This window comes from Carlito syrichta, unplaced genomic scaffold, assembly GCF_000164805.1.
Source record: "Carlito syrichta isolate Samal-C Ts95f unplaced genomic scaffold, Tarsius_syrichta-2.0.1 Scaffold305642, whole genome shotgun sequence".
NCBI lineage: Eukaryota > Metazoa > Chordata > Mammalia > Primates > Tarsiidae > Carlito > Carlito syrichta.
The window spans coordinates 811,705-820,546 of record NW_007249738.1 but is presented as its reverse complement, the minus strand read 5'-3'; the positions used below and the strand labels follow the sequence as shown (position 1 = coordinate 820,546).

The window sequence follows — 8,842 nt, the reverse complement described above, 5'->3', positions numbered from 1 at the left end:
TCTCTACCAGGGTTCACTTAATATGTTGAACACACCAAAGAGAGTTTCTCCACTTCCTCAAAGGGCACATGGCTTTCTTTCCCTGTTCTTCCCATCCTCCAGGCTGTGGCTACAGATGTACCAGGCTGACACCCGCCGGAAGATCCTTAGCTATGAACGCCAATACCACACATCAGCAGAAAGAATGGCTGAGTTGAGACTCCAGGAAGACCTGCACATCCTTAAAGATGCCCAGGTTGTAGGAATGACAACCACAGGTAAGAACGTATGGAGAGATTTACCTGTTGGAACCAATTCCACACCTGGTGCCAAGATCCTACCAGATTATCTAGGATGGGTAAAGAGAAGCCTTTTTAGTAGGTTAGAAGAAAACACCCTGAAGAGCTATTGAAAGCAGCCCATATTTTGGGAATTCTTAGTGAAATTCACCCACTTGCTCTTGTTCAGTGGCCAGCAAGAATCTGATGCGCTGGAGACCACGCCACATCTCTCATTCGGTGGTCACCATTTGGAGGAGCATGAGGGCTCGGTTGTCGCTGCCCCAGGTTCAGGGAGGTGCAGAAAGGGACTCCCAGAAGTTAGTGCCTCCACTCAGAGGAGCCCCTTTCTTCTTTCCTGACTTGAGGTGCTGCCAAGTACCGCCAGATCCTCCAGAAGGTGGAGCCCCGTATTGTCATTGTGGAGGAAGCTGCTGAAGTCCTTGAGGCCCACACCATTGCCACCTTGAGCAAAGCATGTCAGCACCTCATTCTGATTGGGGACCATCAGCAGGTGAAGCAGGGCCGCTGGAAGATGGGCTGGCTCTCTGGTGGGTGGGACCCAAGAGTAAGACCCTGGGTTCCTGCTTCAGCCGTCCTCAAGCTTACTGGTAGCTTTTTGTGGTTCCTCTTTCCCTCACCTCCCACTTTCAGTCTAAGAGCAGGTGCTGCTTATTTGGGGTATACGTCAGAGGTCATGTTGTCATTTCATCCATTTGCTCTGCTATTTTCTTAGTCTGCCATGGCCTCCTGAGTAGACTGTTACAACAGCATGCTCCCCAGTCTCCCTCTCCTTTTCTGCTACCCACTAATCCACTTCACATAAAGGAGCCAAAGGAATTTTTTTAAGGTAGATCAGATAATGTCACTTCCCAACTTAAAACCCAGCAGTAGTTTCCCATTGCACTTACTATCAAAATCAGGCAGAGGGGCTCACAAAGGCTGTGTGATCAGGTTTCAGCCTGTTTCTCTGACTTCATCCCATTTGCTCATAGTGCTTCCCCCACCCCCACTAAACAACTGGCAACTTCCTCCATGCTGGCATCTTCTCAGATGTCACTGTTGTGAGAGGCCTAGCTATAAAATCCCTACCCTGGGGCACTCTGTCACATCAGCCTTAATTTCATTAAGCCCTAACCTTGTCATTTTTAATCCTTAACCTTTGAGCACCTAGAATAGTGCCTGGCACATAGGAGGCACTTGAAAAACACTTGCTGGCGGGCTGGATAGACAGGTGAATGGTTGAAATACATTTCTGAGAGAATCCTCAGCCCTGTTTCTCTCCTCAGCTGCGTCCCAGTGCCAATGTGTATGATCTGGCCAAGAACTTCAATCTTGAGGTGTCCCTTTTTGAACGGCTGGTGAAAGTAAACATCCCCTTTGTCCGTCTGAATTACCAGGTGAGAAGTGGGCCTCTGGGATTACCAGGTGCCCAGGAGAAAGCTCCTGGGAACCTGCCGATTGTGAGATATAGGTCTCAGGAAAATAAAACTGGTTTATGAATCTGTCAAACTTATTTTGTTTTCTGTTTTAAAACATGACAAGATCACCCTGTTGAGATTTTGTTGGACACAAGAACTGTTTGGATTATGCTCTTTCTCCCTTACTCTTTTCAAATGTCACTTCCCAGTTTTGGTCTTTAGAGAAATTGGCCACTTGTCCTCTGCTCATGTTTCTAATAACAGACATGTATTGTTTCAGCACCGCATGCGCCCCGAAATTGCCCGCCTCTTGACCCCCCACATTTACCAGGATCTGGAGAATCATCCCTCTGTTCTCAAGTATGAGAAGATTAAGGTGAGTCTGGCCTTCCTGATCTTCCTTTGATGGTGTCAGAACCTCAGGATGATAAAAGGCTTTCGAAAGGGAATAGAGCTAGCTTGTTAAGAAGCTGGTTATTGGGAGGAGGGCTAATATAAAACAATTAAGAAAATAGACCCGGGTTGTATTGTTTTGTTTTGTTTTGTTTTGAGACAGGGCCTCCATCTGTTGCCCATACTGGAATGCAGGATCATGGCTCACAGCAGTTTCCATCTCTTGGGCTCAGGTGATTCTTTCACCTCAGCCTCCTGAGTAGCTGGGACTACCAGGCATGCTCCACCACACCCAGCCAATTTTTATTTTTATTTTTTATTTTTGTAGAGATAAATTGACCTTGCTGCCCAGACTGGTCTCGATGTTCTAGCCTCAAGTGATCCTCCTGCCTCAGCCTCCCAAAGCACTGAGATTACAGGCATGAGCCACCATGCCTCAGAGCTAGGTTTTTAAATCCTACTTCTGTCAGCTAGTAACTTGTCACCTCTAGCAAATCATTTAAGAAAATTCTGAGTGACAGGGTCTTCTGGACAATGAGAATAATGGCTCTTGCCTCCTCCTATTACTGTATTAAAGTAGGAGATGTATGTAAAGCATTCAGCACAGTGGGAATATTCCGTCGTCATCATCATAGTGCTGTTTGTTCTCTCAGCTTTAACAGTTGGATTGTGGGTGGCTATTTCATTTTTTTATTTATGTATTTAAAGTCAGAGTCTCACTCTGTTGCCCAGGCTAGAATACAGTGGCACAATCACGGTTCACCATAGCCTTGACTTCCTGGGCTTAGGCGATCCTCCCACCTTAGCCTCCCAACTAACTAGGACTACCGGTGTTTAACACTATGCCAGCCTAATTTTTCTTTTTTGTAGAGATGAGGTCTCACTGGTGTTGCCTGGGCTGGTCTTGAACTTGTGGGCTCAAACAATCCTCTCACCTACCTCAGCCTCCCAAAGTTCTAGGAGGCTATTTTAAATATTAATATCGCCGGGCTCGGTGGCCCAGCCTGTAATCCCGCACCTTGGGAGGCTGAAGTGAGTGGATTGCCTGAGCCCGCAGGTTCGAGACCTGCCTGGGCAACTTGGCGAGACCTCATCTCTACAATAAAAAAAAAAATTAGCCGGGCGTGGTAGCGCGTGCCTGTAGTTCCAGCTGCTCGGAAGGCTGAGGCGGAAGGATCACCGGAGCCCAGTAGGTTGAGGCTACGGTGGCCGGGAGCGGCCACTGCACTCCAGTCTGAGCGATAGAGTGAGACTCCAACTCAAAAATAAATAAATAAATAAATAAATATTAATATCAAACAAGTATCTTTTTTTTTTTTTGAGTTGTAGTCTCACTCTGTCACCTAGGCTGGAGTGCAGTAGCACACTCACAGCCACCCCAGCACTGACCTGCTGAGCTTAGGCAATCCTTCTGTCTCAACCTTCCAAGTAGCTGGAACTACAGGTGCATGCTACCACACCCAGCTGATTTTTGATTTATTGTAGAGATGAGGTCTCGCCAAGTTGCCCAGACTGGTCTCAAACCCATGGGCTCAGGCAATTCACTTCCCTTGGCCTCCCAAAGTGCTGGGATTACAGGCTGAGCCACCGTGTCTGGTCAAAAAGTATCTTATAAACTAAAATAGACATAAATTCTTTATCTATTTCATAATTTGCCCCATAATAAAGCACATGGTGACTGACTTCAGAATTAAAAATAGTAATGTGCAGGGTGCAAAAAGCATCCAAGGTCTGTCTCTGGGGCAGGGTCGGTGGCCAGTACATGTGAAGTCAGGAAGAAGAAACAAGTGCCATGAGTGAACTTTTTTTTTTATTAGTAGGAGTCTTACTTTGTTACCCAGGCTGAAGTGCAGTGTCACACTCACAGCCACCAGTTCCTGCTGGGCTCAGGAGATCCTTCCGCCTCAGCCTTCCAAGTAGCTGGGATTACAGGCATGCACTACTGCACCCAGCTAATTTTTTTTATTTATTGTAGAGACGAGGTCTCACTGTGTTGCCCAGGTTGGTCTTGAACCCATGGACACAGGCAGTCCTCTCGCCTCTGCCTCCCAAAGTGCTGGGATTACAAGCATGAGCCACCATGCCTGGCTCATGAGTGACCTTCTAACACTGCCACTTCTTACCTTGCCAGGGGGTATCTTCCAACCTCTTCTTCATCGAACACAACTTTCCTGAACAGGAAATCCAAGAAGGCAAGAGCCACCAGAACCAGCACGAGGCTCACTTTGTGGTGGAGCTGTGCAAGTACTTCCTGTGCCAGGAGTACCTACCTTCCCAGGTCACCATCCTCACCACCTACACTGGGCAGCTCTTCTGCCTGCGCAAACTCATGCCTGCCAAGACATTTGCTGGCGTGAAAGTCCATGTTGTGGACAAATACCAAGGGGAAGAAAATGACATCATTCTCCTCTCGCTAGTGCGGAGCAACCCGGAAGGCAAAGTGGGCTTTCTGCAGATCCCCAACCGCATCTGCGTGGCCTTGTCCCGAGCCAAGAAGGGTATGTACTGCATCGGCAATATGCAGATGCTGGCCAAGGTGCCCCTGTGGAGCAGGGTCATCCACACCCTGAGGGAGAACCACCAGATAGGCCCTGCGCTGCGGCTCTGCTGCCAGAACCACCCCGACACCCACACCCTGGTATCCAAAGCCTCTGACTTCCAAAAAGTGCCCGAAGGAGGCTGCAGCCTACCCTGTGAGTTCCGGCTGGGCTGTGGGCATGTCTGCACCCGTGCCTGCCACCCCTATGACTCTTCACACAAGGAGTTCCAGTGCATGAAGCCCTGCCAGAAGGTTGTCTGCCCAGACGGGCACCGGTGCCCCCTTGTTTGCTTCCAGGAGTGTCAGCCTTGTCAGGTGAAGGTGCCCAAAACCATTCCTCGGTGCGGCCATGAACAAATGGTCCCTTGTTCCATGACTGAGTCAGATTTCTGTTGCCAGGAGCCCTGCCCCAAGTTTCTGAGATGTGGGCACAAATGCAGCCACCCATGTGGTGAGGACTGTGTGCGGCTGTGTCCAGAAATGGTCACAGTGAAACTCAAGTGTGGACACAGCCAACAGGTGAAGTGTGGTAATGTGGAAGACCTCATGTACGATATGCCAGTCGAGTGCACCACCAAGTGTAGCACCATCTTGGACTGCGGGCATCCGTGCCCTGGCTCCTGCCACAGCTGCTTCGAAGGGCGCTTCCATGAGCGCTGCCAGCAGCCCTGCAAGCGCCCGCTCATCTGCTCACACAAGTGCCAGGAACCATGCATTGGGGAGTGCCCGCCCTGCCAGCGGACCTGTCAGAACCGCTGTGTCCACAGCCAGTGCAAGAAGAAGTGTGGGGAGCTGTGCAGCCCCTGTGTGGAGCCCTGTGTCTGGCGCTGCCAGCACTATCAGTGCACCAAACTCTGCTCTGAGCCCTGCAACCGACCCCCGTGCTATGTGCCTTGTACTAAGCTGCTGACTTGCGGCCACCACTGCATTGGTCTCTGTGGGGAGCCATGTCCCAAGAAATGCCGTGTCTGCCACATGGAAGAGGTCACCCAGATCTTCTTTGGCTTTGAGGATGAGCCTGATGCCCGCTTTGTGCAGCTAGAAGACTGCAGCCACATCTTTGAGGTGCAAGCCCTGGACCGCTACATGAATGAGCAGAAAGATGATGAAGTCGCCATCAAGTTGAAGGTCTGCCCAATCTGCCAGGTACCGATCCGCAAAAACCTGAGGTATGGAGCTAGCATCAAACAGCGGCTAGAAGAGATAGAAATCATCAAGGAGAAGATCCAGGGCTCAGCAGGGGAAATCGCAACCAGCCAGGAGCAACTGCAGGCCCTGCTGGAGAGGAAGAATATCCTCTACCAGCTGCTTCCCAACGATTTCCTAATGTTGAAGGAGAAGCTAGCCCAGAAGAATTTGTCGGTGAAGGACCTGGGCCTGGTTGAGAATTACATCAGCTTCTATGACCACCTGGCCAACCTGTGGGAGTCCCTCAAAAAGGTGCAGGTCTCAGAGCAAACAAGAGTGAGGACTCGACTCAACCAGGTCCACGAGTGGCTGGCCAAGAAGCGCTTGAGCTTCACTAGCCAGGAACTCAGTGACCTCCAGAGTGAGATCCAGAGGCTCACATACCTGGTGAACCTCCTTGCCCGCTGCAAGATGGCCGAGGGGAAGGTGAGAGGTAGCGTAGCAGAAGAGGTCCGCAGTGTCCGGAACATCCTTGAGAAAACCTGTAAGTTCACCCAGGTGGATGAGCAGCTTGTGCAGAAGAAGCTGGAAGCCCTGAAAGCTACCCTTCCCTGCTCTGGCCTGGGCATCTCAGAGGAAGAGCGAGTGCAGATTGTCAGCGCCATGGGCTATCCTCGTGGTCACTGGTTCAAGTGCCCCAACGGCCACATCTATGTGATCAGTGATTGCGGGGGTGCCATGGAGAGGGGCATGTGTCCTGACTGCAAGGAGGTGATTGGCGGCACAAACCACACTCTGGAAAGAAGCAACCAGCTCGCTTCTGAGATGGATGGGGCCCAGCATGCCGCCTGGTCCGACACAGCCAACAACCTGATGAACTTCGAGGAGATCCGCAGGATGATGTAGGGAGACGGTGCGCCGCCTTCTGTCCTGGCCGCTGTCTGGCTGGTGGGGTCAGCTCCCTTATGAAGGAACAAGGTGTGTTTCTTCCTGTCCTTTAGTCTTAGCACCTATGTAAGGGTCTACTTCTCGGGCCTGCCCACATGTTTCTAGAGTTACCCTGCGCTAGAGTAAGCACTTTACCTCCAGAACTGAGAGCCAACTTAACAGGTCTCACTTCTTTCTCTCCTGCAAGCTAGTGGACAGACTCCCTGGAACATGTTTTGGGGCTTCCACGTGGGGCACCTGGTGGTATCTCTGGGTCCTGATTTGGTCAGATGTTTCTTCTGCAGTTTCCAGGAACAGTATGAGCTTGGTGAAGCTGATTCTGGTTGCCAGACCCTAATTTGCATACTGACATTTCATCCTAACCATCAGAAGCCCAGAGGGGTTGCTTATGAACTGCTTATCCCTTCAAGGAGCACAAGAACCTCCCCCACTCTCCTCCCCACTGCAGGAGGTGGAGGCGTGTGATGAGACTTCAACTCACCCTGACCCAGTTACATACTCACTGAGAATGGCAAGAGTGGGACTGCCGACAACTGGGGCTTAAGCTGCAGGCCCGAGCCAACTGAGTGGCCCCTGTACCCTTCCCTATGACCTGCACTTTGGGAGGGGGAAGGTTTCTGGACCTGCCAGAGGAGAGATTTGATAGCGCTGCTGGTTCCCCAGGGTCTTGAGTGGAGCTACACTCATACTCAGTACCAGTAGCACATAGCCCAAGCGTGACCCCTCACCCCAACACCCTCTTGCAGCTTTTGCCTGGGCAGGGTTAGCATGCCAGCAGCTTCTGCAGGCCCCGGCCCCAGGCCAGAAGCCAGCCCCAGGCCTGCTGCCTGCACACGCATTCCCTTGGTCCAATGTTCCTTAGATCAGACACTTAGGTATCTCAGGTCCTTTCTAATGTTGGCAAGATAAACACTCCTTTTCCTATGTATGCATTTCCTTTTTTGTCTTTACTATGCACTTTAGCCTATAAAGCCAATTAATAAAAACGATGATTGAGAAGAGCACTGGTCCATGTCTATCTGCAACTTTTAGAAGCAGCTCAGATAGCCCGAGGCAGGATGGGGCCAGGGCAGACACTGCCCACAGTGAGGCCAGGATTATGTGTTTGTCGTCTGGGGTTTTTATTTAGCTGATTGAGTCGTTTCTACCCATGATTTTTAAAAAAATTTTCATCCTGTACAAAAGGGTCTACTTGAAGTTTCCTTCCCCAGAGGCAACACTGTAAACTTCATGAGTCCTCCCAGAGATAATTTATGCATGTACTATAGATCTATACCTATATTTTTTTAAAGTACAGTTTCTGCTTTCCAGCCTAATAAACTACTTTATGTAAAGCACATAAAGACAGAAAGTCTGAACTCTACCATGCTGTTGGGCTACCGTTTTCTTGACCCTCTGTGGGACTTTTGGGTACAGGCTATGCACTACTAGTATAATTTTTAAGCTGGGGGGGGTAACAGTTTTCCCAAGGGGTACCCCATAGCTTTTATCTAATTCTAAAAGGTACCTGAGTCAGAAAAGGATGAGGACCACTGTCCTCTAAGGTAAAAGCTAGCCTTTGCAGCAGGGAGCTAATTAATGGTATTGGGCTCTTCTGCCCCTCAGCGTCCGCGTCTCCAGCGGCACTTCCTTGGCAAAGCAGAAGCAGCGGGGATGGGTTCAAGTAGGCACTGGTTCCAAACACCAGAATTCTCAGCTGTGCAACTCTAGAAAGTCTATCTTTCCGAGACTCTGTTTATTGGAAAAACGGACATTACCTGGCTCACAGGAGTGCACTGAGTTGAACGAGACTGCTCAGCACACACGACAACTGGCACATGGTTGGTACTCAAAAGAAAACTTTTTTATTTTTAAGAGATGGAGTTTTGCTATGTTGCCCAGGCTAGAGGAGAACTTCTAGCAAGAATGTTCAGTCTGCATCCAGCTCCCCCTCCACATTCATCAAGGTCATGCATCCCAACTGCATGCAGTGGAGCCAGGCTCTGCCACTGCAGAAGAGGTCGTAATAAGATACACAATCAACTAGCCGGGCTCGGTGGCTCAGCCTGTAATCCCGCGCCTTTGGGAGGCTGAGGTGAGTGGATTGCCTGAGCCCGCAGGTTCGAGACCTCTTCTGGGCAACTTGGCGAGACCTCATCTCTACAATAAATCAAAAG

The 8,842-nt window shown here is 50.1% G+C and overlaps 1 protein-coding gene across 1 annotated transcript in view; it reads left to right on the top strand.

The window, feature by feature from the left end:
- ZNFX1 (zinc finger NFX1-type containing 1) overlaps positions 1-8,023 on the top strand; it is a 24,793-nt gene extending 16,770 nt beyond the window's left edge. The window contains exons 10-14 of the mRNA XM_008061938.1: positions 103-257; positions 626-771; positions 1,547-1,657; positions 1,959-2,054; positions 4,203-8,023. Of these exons, the coding sequence (XP_008060129.1) occupies positions 103-257; positions 626-771; positions 1,547-1,657; positions 1,959-2,054; positions 4,203-6,644 (2,950 nt within the window). The 3' untranslated portion in view covers positions 6,645-8,023. The remainder of the gene's footprint in view (positions 1-102; positions 258-625; positions 772-1,546; positions 1,658-1,958; positions 2,055-4,202) is intronic.
- The last annotated feature ends 819 nt before the right edge of the window (positions 8,024-8,842 follow it).